The sequence below is a fragment of the Solea senegalensis genome, linkage group LG14, assembly GCF_019176455.1.
Source record: "Solea senegalensis isolate Sse05_10M linkage group LG14, IFAPA_SoseM_1, whole genome shotgun sequence".
Taxonomy (NCBI): domain Eukaryota; kingdom Metazoa; phylum Chordata; class Actinopteri; order Pleuronectiformes; family Soleidae; genus Solea; species Solea senegalensis.
This window is the reverse complement of record NC_058034.1, coordinates 16,355,548-16,367,677: the sequence shown is the minus strand read 5'-3', so window position 1 is coordinate 16,367,677 and position 12,130 is coordinate 16,355,548. Positions and strand designations below refer to the sequence as shown.

Here is a 12,130-nt window from a genome sequence, read left to right as displayed (position 1 = left end):
GGATGGTGGGAACACATCCTTTAATACTGTAAGTATTCATCTAAATGTCAGGACTCTTCAGATATGTTGGAATACAGCTGTTGTACTTTGAAACTGGTCCAGAATATGTTTGTTATACATACTAACAGATATAGATGCTGAAATTGTGGGAAAGGATCAATTTTACCATCTATTTTGTGATTAAACTTATGCGGCGTGTAGAAGAAAATAGTGGGATGCATCACTGCGTGGCATGTGAGAACCACCTGATGCTACAGTCTCAGATGGGCAGTGTGGCCACTCTAATCTGTCAACATTAACAAATGGAAATCAAGATGTCTATCAAGCTGTGGTACTCCAATGTGTAGTATTGTATATTTGTGGATTAAATGTAAATGATTGTAGATTGGGTCAGCATTTTTTCTTTTAACTTGAATTTTTGTCTTGTCTGTCTTGCACTACATCAGTTTTCATCTGAAATAAAGCTACAACATACTAATGACTAATAGAAAATTAATCTATGTATGGTAAGTCTGAGAATCATACAGACATTATTAATTGCTGATTTTATTAATCCATCAGTTCATTTATGATGACTTATGCACAGCCATCATAACCAACAATCTTTAAAAAAACAAGAAGCAGTCCTGTGATAGATTACACTGAAGGGAATGGACAACAAGTCAGGTTTCTAAAGGTTATGTCAAAGTGCCCCTATATTCATCATCATTTATCGGAGTACCAAGAACACAAAATCATGTAAAACAACCTAATCTAGAAGGGTGGAACTTGTGCAATATTATAAGAATGTGGAAGGTGTTTTTCTTTCACGTCATCGCAGTGTGTGAGTTTTGTCTTTAAGACAGAACAGTCTTTTCACAGAGTTTCACAACATTTTATTCTCACATGCACATGCACACACATGCTGAGGGTGACATCAATTTGAGAGACCTTCTGCAAAGGATTATTTTTAGTCACACAGCTTTGTCTACATGTGCCAACCACCCCTTTCAGAATGCAAGAATGAATGAGGCAAGGGATTGTACCAAGGGATTTTTCTTCAGCTGCGTCACTTAAGCCTGGATGTAAACCAGGTGTATACGGTGAGAATGCAGACATGAGCGTGACATTCACACCCATGTAAACAACATCATCCTAAAAACATATCACACAAAGCTTAGATACATCTACAGTTCATGTCTCTTTCATGAATCACATTTCTCTCACCATCTCTCAATCTCTCCCTCTGCCCTCCAATCTTTCTGCCCTCCCTTATCACTACATCTCTCATCCAAACCAGTTATCCATCTCAGTGCTGCTAATCCCTTCCTGTAGCTGTGTCTCTGCTTCATGGTGCTAGTGCATCCTCCACTGATTGAAGCTGACATCTGTTAGCACTGGTCTGGCTCGTAACCACGCAGTACAAAAACATCCACAGATAAATGCAAATGTTCACACATGCAGTACATGGATGGGTACAATGGCATTTTTTTCTAATTCAAACTGTACTGAAAGGGAGTTTTTATAATGGAGGAAGCTCTGAGGACATGAAAGCTGACGCCTAAAAAAAATGTGAAAAAAACTGATGTCAGCAGGTAATCTTGTATTTCACAGGTTTTTGGGTTGCTGCTATATTTTTCTTCTTCCGTTGCAAAACTACACTGAGATCTGATATATCAATGATGATATGTCAGCACACAATTAAACAGCAAAGAGAATCCACTATCGGGAAAGGTATGCTTAAAAAAAACCCTAATGTTTTCTTCACCTCAGATTAAAAAAAACAGCATAAATATGCTTCTAATTCCCTCCTTAGAGTATTCCTGCATCCTATGAAACCCACTGCTGGGTAATTTAAGTTATTCCCTGGAGCTTAGAGAAAGGTATTCTGGTAAACTACGAAAATCATTAATTGAAGTAGATGACACAGGTTGAAGGTAAGATGGTAGTCCAAAAATAAACACAACACAGCTCATCAGTGCTCATATGATGATCATGTGGGTTAGGGTTAGGGTTAGGGTTAAAAAATAAAGTTTGTATCTATCCATAACTATGACCTGGATGACTGAGAACCATCACAGACAACAGCAAAAACATTATTTTTTTTTTTTTAATTATGTAGAGTGAAAGCAGACAAAGCCAAACACTAACCGTCCGCCTGGAAGCTAAATACATTATGTAGAGAAGCACATTAATATTATATGGTCTAATAAATTCCAAACACTTCCCCAAGGGCTTCCTTGCCACCATGTCGATTAACTCCTTCAACAGTATCAAAGTCAGTACAGGAGGAGAGAGGGACATTTAAACTCAGATTGACAACAGGAGGAGACACTCAGGGGATTAGAGTGAGTGAAATATTCTTCCTGCAAAAGAAAGTTTCCCACATGAAGAAGTGACATGTGATGCCAAAATGGTGGAAAGTGCAGAAATAGATGGCAGCGATGACACAAGGATCATGGCCAGCAGTGAAGAGGGTTGAGCAATAATTAAATGATAATATATAACTGTCTTAAATTGTAATGTAAAAGAGATTAAAAATATATCAATATGATGTTGACGCTCTTTGAGGTACAGCATATGTAATCTCTTCAAATGTTTTACCTCAGATGTGTGAAATATTATAAATAATCTAGGTGATAACATTTATTTTATACAGCAACTTACATGGTTCTACCTAAACACCACAACAGTTACCACTGACCATGAAAGATCTGTGTGTTTTTGCTGTCTGTTCAAAAAGGGACAAAAGTGAGTGTACACTGTCATTCTGAACCAAAATGGGAAACTGATTACAGAAGAGAAAAACTATAACTATAACAAAATAATAATTCAGATACCAATGTCTAACCATCTCCATTAACTTCTAAATAACCATTCCCACCACATCAGCTGATCGCCCTCCAAAAACGGTCACACACAAAGAAGTAACTTTACTTAAACAAACACAGGCTTTTTATGATGATGTTCCGCGGCTCTCCCCTCCCTCTGTATCTATTTGTCTTGCCCTGTCCCTCTGGGGCTTTGACACACATTGCTGCTCTTCTTGTTTCTTTTCCCCTCTCACGCTACCATTTTAACTCATTTCGGCGACTTTTCTATCCCTACCACTCCTCATTTTGTTTACATGCTGCATACTGTTCACTCTATGCAGCACTCTCTCCAAGTCCCAGCTTGAAACAGACTTTTTCCCCCCCACTGTATGTTTTTTATATTGTATCTCTCTTTTCTACTGGAGCTGTGGATAATTTTCCCATCTGCACTGGTATTGACTCAGTAAAATTATGTTTTTTTCTGTTTGTTTGATTTTTAGGAGTAAGAGAAAGATACACAAGTATCTTGTCAGTCGACACATCAGTCAAACACACACAATTCACAAAATGTTTTATCAGTAAGACTTGAAGGGTTCCAGACAAACATTGTAAAAATTTACAACTACATTTTATTTGCTCCCATCTGAATTCTGCTTGACTTCACTAAAGCAGGAGATAAATACATTGATTGCATTAGTGATGCAACACTATACCCTCTTTCCCGATTTAAGATTTCACCATATATCTATGACAGCACATCACCTACAGTACCAACGGCAAGCGTTAATCTTTCTGAGCATCCACTACCTCCTCCTAATTCCTTTTTGTAGTTGGGCAATGTGTAACATTTGAATTAAATAAACCAGGACAACACTAATGGAATAAATAGTAGTATTTATAAGCAAATATGTGCAGTGTTTCCTGATGCTGCCAAATGCATAATGTTGGTTGTTGTTTTTATGTGACACTCTTAAGGAATACACATTTCATACTGACTCTGATGTGATCACTCAAAAATTGTGAAATTACACCTACATTACCCAGCTGGCACTGATAACGTTTTTCTGGGTCTGAATCTTGGGAGTGATTACATAAGCTCCCGAATTGTGCACATAGAACCAGATGGAATTTAGAAGTGCTGTTATGACGATGTTGTGATGCCATGTCTGTGAGTGAATGAAAATGGTGCTAGGGAAACTGAAAGCTGTTCTTCCTCTTCCTCTCCTGAGCCTCTGTCTCTGAATGTATTTGTGAGAAAGGTAATTTAGGTTTTTGTCAAACACAGCCACAGTGGACCCTTCGTGTCCTCTTTGTGAGGAAGAAACACATGAACATGCACTTTGATAAAGAAAAACAAGCATGATTGCACCGTTTGTCAAAAAATGGCAACAACAACTCACACTGTGACTGTCAATTCTCCATGCAGATCACATATTTCTGTCAAAGATAGCCTCGTTTGTCACCCCCCCACCAATAACACACACTGGCTCACTTTGCTTTATTTAGGCTTTCAGTTTGTTTTTGTCTGTAAGTATAGTATTGTGTAATTCCAAATTAGTCATAACTTAAGGCGACATGTTAAGTTAAACAGAAATGTTTGGACACACGCCTATGATAATCACATGTTATCAAAGCGGTGCCACTCCTAAGCTGCTCCAGTGCAGGGCTTTCCTAAAAATCTAACAACAGCACTGACATGACTGCTTTGATCCACTGCGTCTCCTTTCATCTCTAATGTAACATCTCAGTCAGTCTGATGATGGCTGAACAAACAAAAAATTCTATGAATTATGCAACACAGAAGACAACAACCTAAGCCCTGCAATGTGCCGTGCTTATATTTACTACGGTGAATGGTTACATTTGTACATGTGTGTCTAAGTAGGACGAGATTAGATTGATACAAGGACAAACTATGACGCAGGCAGGGCAGAGCGATACAGTTGTGCCTTCTGCATTTCGCGTTCACAGACAGTATACAGCTCTGTTTAATACCATCATAAAATTCCTCCTGGACCACTGAGGACTGTTTCCGTAGCATCAGCCCACATGAGTTATGTATTTGGTCCAATGACAAGAAATTAAATTACTCATTTGGTTTTGTGGTATGGAGCAGTGCAGAAATCCTTTCAAAATTGGCTTTAGGAGAAAATAATAATCATTAACAATGTTTCCACAATAACGGTACAAGTCCGATGGCCACCATGTTTTTTTTTCAGTCCAAACAAATCCAAAAGCTTATTTATTCAGAAACCGGGAGCCTCTACCCAACTCTGTACTGAAACAGACATGACATTAATCAGCCTCGTAGTCGTTACCCAGGAAACCATACATCAGTCCCTTGGTGGGAGAGTAAGAAGTCATTGGTTGTGATGGCAAATTGAGCATCATTATCCAAAGCCTCCCGATGAAATAGGTCACTGTTTTTGTGCTAATGAATGCATGTCCCTGTGTATGGCTGTAAAAGTTGTATTATTATATATACATTGTATGGCAAGATCAAACACATGGTTACCCCTTTCAACTAACGAGGTAATGTTCTGTTATGATTTTCTCTTTGAGTTAGTGTGACAAAAACATCCTCTTTCCTCATCCTTTACATACTTTACAATCATGTCTGGTCATGCTAGCTAAGTAAAGTACCTTAATCTTGCAACAGATGTCTCAATCAAAATTAATTACAAAGAGGACCATTTACACACAGCATCTAAAAATGCTTGAAAAACATGTGGAAGGTTTTTTGCAAGCTGTCCCAACCGTCATTACCAAGCAACTAACCAACCAAGACCTGTGAGCTGCTGAGATCACCAACGTTGCTGTAGTTTCACCAAATTAATTCATTAATCTAGTATAAATAATAAACAAAGACAACAGATTACCCCCAGCCGATTCTCCCTCACAGCAGATTTCAATGTGTGTGTGAAGATAAATAGAACATTTTAAAAGACTTGCTGTGCATCCTTTACGGATTCAGGATCTTTATCTGGATGATGGAGGTTCAGAGTTTTTGTCAGAGTAGACATAGACCACTCTGATCTACTTTTCTGGCCTAAGTATCAAAATGTAACCGTAAGAGCTTGCGGTCTTTGAAAAAGTTGTGATATTTTCATACTGACACAAACCATTGACACTGTGTCAACAATTTGTGTCAGTAGTTAAAACCCTACAGTACATAACTGTGCACCATGAGCTGAGACAGACAGGCCTTCAGACCCCAATTTTCATTTTTTATCGTATCATAGCAAAACCAATGTAATTATCCTTATATAATTCTCTATTCGAGTATGGTCTCCTCATTGGTTGACCATAATAACAGAAGCTAATCATGATCTTTTTATCATTTCGTATGAAGTTAGGTAACGGACCATTAAAAGGAATGCAGTGGATCCCACCATATGGCCCAGTGTCCTCTCTGCCCTCAACTCCACAGCATTCCAGTCAAGGGTTTATCCAGGCAAACCCTAAGTACAGGATCTCCCTGATGGTGACGGTGTGATTTCTGCAGTTAGTAACAAGGATTAACAAGACGACATGTTTGGAAGACTACAAGTAGCCACAGCAGTCTGCAGCGCTCACTAAAACCCACAAGACTGTTGGACGGAGTCAACAACATTCATGAAACATACTGAAGCCTGACTGACCACAATATGCTACTTTTTTCTAAACTCAGAGCCTCATTAGTACAGGAACTACGTGGTCATATTGTCCTGATAGTGGTGCTGCAGGAAATGCCACGGGGTAATTTAAATCAGAGAGGGTTTCGCAAGAGGAACAAAAATGTTGGTAAGATTGTGAGATAATTTTGTATGAATTTGACAATTTGGACCAAACAGTGTCCAAAATGATAAATGTTTAGGAAGCAGGAGAAAATGATATGGATGTCTGCTCCTGTATTTTGATGTTATTTCAAGTGAAAATACAATAATTTCCTGAGTACCATTTACCCTAACATGAGTTGATACTGAATGATAGTGCTAGAAAATGGTTCACTAAGTATTAGAATTCATCATCTGAAGACCAGAAATATACAGCTAATACAAAATAAAAAAGGTCCATCAAGCAGTGCTGCCAAACCAAGTACTTTCTTTCTTTATTGGCATTGACAGATATGAAATATAACTGCAGGTGTTACAACATTTAAATGGCATTAATGACAATGTCTGAGCCTCTTCTGACCTAAAAAGACCGATGAGATTATAAATCCCATGCTACACTAAACAATTAGCTTGAGGCGTGATCAGTAAAACACACCATGCAAGTGAGGACAGCAAAGCACACAGGAGATGTTACTTAAAATTAAATCTGACTAACAATGGCATACTTTCAATATCTGACACAACCAATAATCTCAAGAAATAAGTTGCTCTTATCTAGAGAAGAGGGGCCGTTTAGGGAAAATATAGCTTGTGAAATGTATTTTGTCCGAAAGTATGGTAGCATTTTAGTTTTCCTCAGTGGAAATAAACTTGGTATCAAGGGTGAGGTAACTGACACCCTTGATACTGGCACATGTATGTGTGTATGTGCGTTGGATGAGCCAATACAACACATTGTATACATTTCTGTGCGATACTGTCCAAAATGACTGGATAAGATATGGGAAAAAAGAAAAAGTCAAAGTCTGATACAACAACTGTTATCCCAAAGTAGTTGGGACTTTACTTTAAGTGTAAAGGTGTCACTAAACAAAAGCAACATGATGTAGCCATCACCATCATTCAACAAAGATGTAAATGAGAGCTACAAATGTCTGCCACACAGTTAAAGCGGTAAAAGAATATCGATATTGCAAATCAAGCCATCACTAATGTGTGTGTGCGTTCTTGTATTAGTTACATCTTTGAGACCTTTTCTTCATAAACACTGACCAAGTCAGGAGCATGAGGCAGAACCTCATTTCTGATGAACGGGTTAAGATTTTAGTTGTGGCTAGGCTGAAATGAAGGTTAGGCATTTACTGGTTATGGTTAAGGTTAGTGATCATATGAATGGAAGTCAATGAGAGTCCTTAAAAGGATAGCTGTGCAAACCTCTGTGTGTGTGTGTGTGTTTAAAATGCATTAATCACTCCGTGTTATTTTCTCAGTGAGTAACCAAAGGGACAGCCATGCTGGCTGTGGTATAGGGCTTTAAAAAGCAGAGCTAACAAGGATTAGCATCCAATTTTAACACCTGACTGTAATCCCGCCCGCACACAGTCCATGCTAAGCCTGTGTTAGCCATGTCAGTGGTGGGTTTTTTTTTTCACCCTTCCAATGTTACCTAACAACTTGGTTTATGTCAAAGCAAATGATGACAGGACAGCACGCTAGCAGGAGAGAGTGAGCAATAGAGATTACCTTCTCATTTCTTGCTATTGATGAAACGCTGCAGAATTATCATTTTATTGTGGGATCACATTGTTTTGCTATTGTACTCTTTTTGTGCATAACATAAAACATTAAGACCTAGTCCAAGGTCAGTAATCACATACAGTAGCTTTATTTAGTACACATCTGCAAATAGAAGTAATTAACAGAAAACCCAAATTGAAAATGATACCATTCATCGTATAATTGGGAGCAGGGCTGTAACTAAGGTTTATTTTCATAATTGATCAATTACTTTCTCGATTAAACTAAGCTTGGTCCATAAAATGTGAGAAAATGTTGATAACTGCTCACACCTATTTATCAATTTTCAAAATAGTTGACAATTAATTTAGTAATCAATGAATAATCATCGCTGCAGCCCTAATTGGGAACATTCTTTGTGTTTAGTTAAGAACTTTATATTAGGATGTATCGCACATTATGTTGTTGAGTTAATTATAAGTGCTTTTTATTTTAATCTTTTTGGAAACGGTTTCTTCTTGACAATTTGGTTTGAACAGCTTGTTTTTCTAACTTCATTAAACAACTACATGCATTTAAGAGCATCTTCCACTTTATCTTTAAATAAAAGGTGGGGCATATATATATAAAGTGTGTTGCAATTAAAATGTATTATTATTATTATTATTATCATCTACTGCTTTATCCTCCACATCAGCATCACTGGGGACTGGAGCCAATCCCAGCTAGGCCGAAAGGTGGGTCACAAATTACCAACTACAACTGAAACCTACAAAATTATACAAATCAGTCAATATTGATACTTGTTATAAATACCAGATAATTAAAGACTTATGCTTCAACAATTAAAATAAGCTATCTGATCATCAGGTGCAGCCTTTATTTTTGCTCCTGAAGGAAATTTGAAAAAAACATCAGCTGATTGTGGTTGGTAATGGTCGTATTGGGCAGAAAACATTTATTAATAAAGAAACATTTCAAACACCAACATGTAAGAAGGCAGCAGGTAACATTGTTTATGTCCCAACGCAGACACACAAACACAAGTTAATGTGATTCTAGCAGTGGACACACACTGGCAAAGCACACATTTATTAAAAGGCCCTGACTGGAATAAAAAGACTTGACAACATTATCTAGCTATGTTATGGGAACATAAACAAAACAAGTAAAATTCATTTGAAATTAAATGAATTGTAGGAGGTGATATTGTCAGCAATATCTTTTCAGCTATGTTCACTTATTTTCACGGAAATGTTGTATTATTTTAAGGTTGATTGAAGAAAAGACAACATGTGGCTGCTATTTAATTAAACCATTGAAGTATTCATTAAATAAGGACTTCTGGGATGACAAGTAAGGAAAGAGAGCAACATTATGAAAGGTACGGATGGATGCTGTGGCGTGCCAGCTGCAGAGCTGTAGGGATTCATCCTTCCATCACTGGCCTTCCCCCTGATGATGTCATCAATTAAAGGGACATGACACTAAAGCAAACATCAATTTTTTTCGTCACTATGCTTAAAACTGACATACATGGCTCCGTCCAACCATGTGTGAGGACATAGGAACGCACCCTCTATAGTGGCTGGATGGAAGATTGTGTGTGTGAGTGTGTGAGTGCACCATACAAAGAGAATGTATACAAGTGAGCCAGCTGGGCACATAAGCCCTCTTGCACCATAAATCCAAATAATCCTTTACGATGGGAAGCAGGAGAAGGGGGTTGGGGGGGTACTCAGACATATGCACACACACACACACTCACAAAAGGTACACATGGTTCAATTAACCTCGCCATTGTGCCTCTGTGGACAGACATTCAGTGGATGTGTCTTTTTCCTGGGAATAACACACAATTCATTGGGATGCATACACTCAAAATAGCATGGCAGCTATTGACATTTGAACCTCCCAAACACACACACACACACACACACACACACACACACACGCATATTGTCATACACACATGCCTTCTAGCAACTGAACTGCTGTAGGACAAGGACATAAAAGGAGGATCACACTGCATTTAATCAAAAAATATATTCAGCTTACCTTCCATCATGGTTGCAGATTTGCATTCCTCTATCTCCAAGGATCCTGAAATGAAAGTAGGTGCTATGAGGAGCGGGAGATGGAGAAGAAGTCCCCGGTTACAGCAGAAATGATGGGAGGCACAGCAGCTGTGTGTATGTGGCTAACGCCCTGGCTAACTGTGAGTCAGTTGTCTGTCAACTAGCCCAGGAGGGAGAGATGCAGAGAGAGATATAGACAGAAAGAGAGGAGAGAGAGAGACAGAGAGACAGAGGAAGGGTAGGGTCCTTGTCAGGATAGCTGCCGTTCTGAGCTGCGGCTTAAGCCATGGATGCTGCAACTACTGCTGCTGCTGCTGCAGCTCTAACCTACACATTCAGCCTCAGATGCTGAGAGGTGGGGAAAAAAATAAATAAAAGAGGAAGGGTAGAAAGATGGAGGTAGGAGGAGTGACTGCGAGGGAGGGTGAGGGTGTGTGTGTGTTTGGGAAAGGGGTGGGAGTGGGTGGGGGGCGGAGGTAGTTGGCTGAGGTCACAAATGGCTTAAGCCAATCCCTGCAGGCCTGTGTGCAGTCACATGGCTGACAGCTTGAATCTCCTGACAGTACAGACCAAAAGAGAGTTGCGTTAGTGACCTCTCTGTCTCCGTGAGTGTAATAACTGTGCACATGCACTAAACACACACACACATTTACATATGCACACAGGAGGTGGAGGTGAAGCTAACTCACATGAGTAAATACAGAGGATACACAAAAAACAAAATGACGCAAACACACGCACACATGCCCTCCCTCCTCCTCTTCACCCTACCTTATGTCTGTGCAGTGTGTCGAGTCTGCCCAGCGGCGAGTGACATTAATTATTTGCTGGTGCAGGTGTGCGCCAAGTGAATGTTCATGTTGACGACACTCAAACACACACTCTCTCTTTACATAAACACGCCGCCACCGCACTAAATAATTAGCGCCGCTCCCTTCCGTCACAGTGACCGTTCCTGTGGTAACTGCTAGTGTAACTGCTAGTGTGTGTGTGCGGCTGCGTCTGCGTTACACTCCGTCTCGTTTCCTCCTTTACTCACCCCGCCCCTCCCACCTCTGTGTGTGTGTGTGTGTGTCTACCCACTCTCTCTATGTACACGCTTCCCCGCTACATAGGGACGTTTAATAGGTCGGCGTGACGTCACGAAAATGCTACAGCTGCGGTCAACGACAGCGGCCTCTGTGTGTTAATATGAGTGTACGTGTATATGTGCATGTGTGCTGATCTGACGCTGAGCATAGAGAGAGAGATGACATTTCTTATATTTAACATTAAATGTGGGATTATGTGTGATATAAATACATTTTACTCAGGGCCCAAGCCTTTATGGGGCCCTAAGCTGAATTTGATTTCCCACCACCACCAAGACCTTAGAGAGTATTGAACTATTTCGACTATTATTGATAGAAATGAAACACTATAAATTGTACAAAATAGCATCAAGTTAATTTGTGCTTTTGTATTCAAAGCACTGTGATGATACTCAGTTTAAGTCAGTTTAATGATTTTGGATTTTAAAACTTAGAACAGATATGTAAATATGCACTAAATTAACTCCAAAAAACCCAAATAACACTATTTATGGGGGCCCTGGTGAGAAGCAACTGCTTGGTTCACTTATGTCTTGGGCCGGCTTCAATTTTACTGGTTGTAAAGCAATTGCTAGGTGCTTTGGCAACAAGCATTACATTTTCTTTTTTTAATGTTAGCAGAAAAGTAAAAACAAGAGACCAACAATTTGGCAAACAAAAAGTAAAGGCATCTGCAATGTTATGCACCTAGGAGGTATACACGTCAACTAACTAATAAAAATGTTAATTGTGAATAAATGTGATTTCTTCTTATATTTTGCTGATTGTTTTGCTCTCAGTGTTTCTCAAGTTTCTCATGTTCTACTGAAATTAAGCTGTGTATATTTTTTGCCATC

General features: G+C 39.1%; 1 protein-coding gene across 10 annotated transcripts in view; it reads right to left on the bottom strand.

Annotated features, from left to right (window-relative positions):
• Positions 1 to 11,208, bottom strand: part of sgip1a (SH3GL interacting endocytic adaptor 1a) — a 47,772-nt gene extending 36,564 nt beyond the window's left edge. For 4 of the 10 annotated variants that reach the window (XM_044043870.1, XM_044043872.1, XM_044043867.1 and 1 more), the window contains exon 1: positions 10,184 to 10,640. In XM_044043870.1, the coding sequence (XP_043899805.1) occupies positions 10,184 to 10,193 (10 nt within the window). In that variant the 5' untranslated portion in view covers positions 10,194 to 10,640. Of the gene's footprint in view, positions 1 to 10,183; positions 10,647 to 10,974 lie in introns of those variants that run through there. The other 6 variants (XM_044043871.1, XM_044043875.1, XM_044043866.1 and 3 more) reach the window with 5 other exon arrangements.
• Between the last annotated feature and the right edge of the window lie 922 nt (positions 11,209 to 12,130).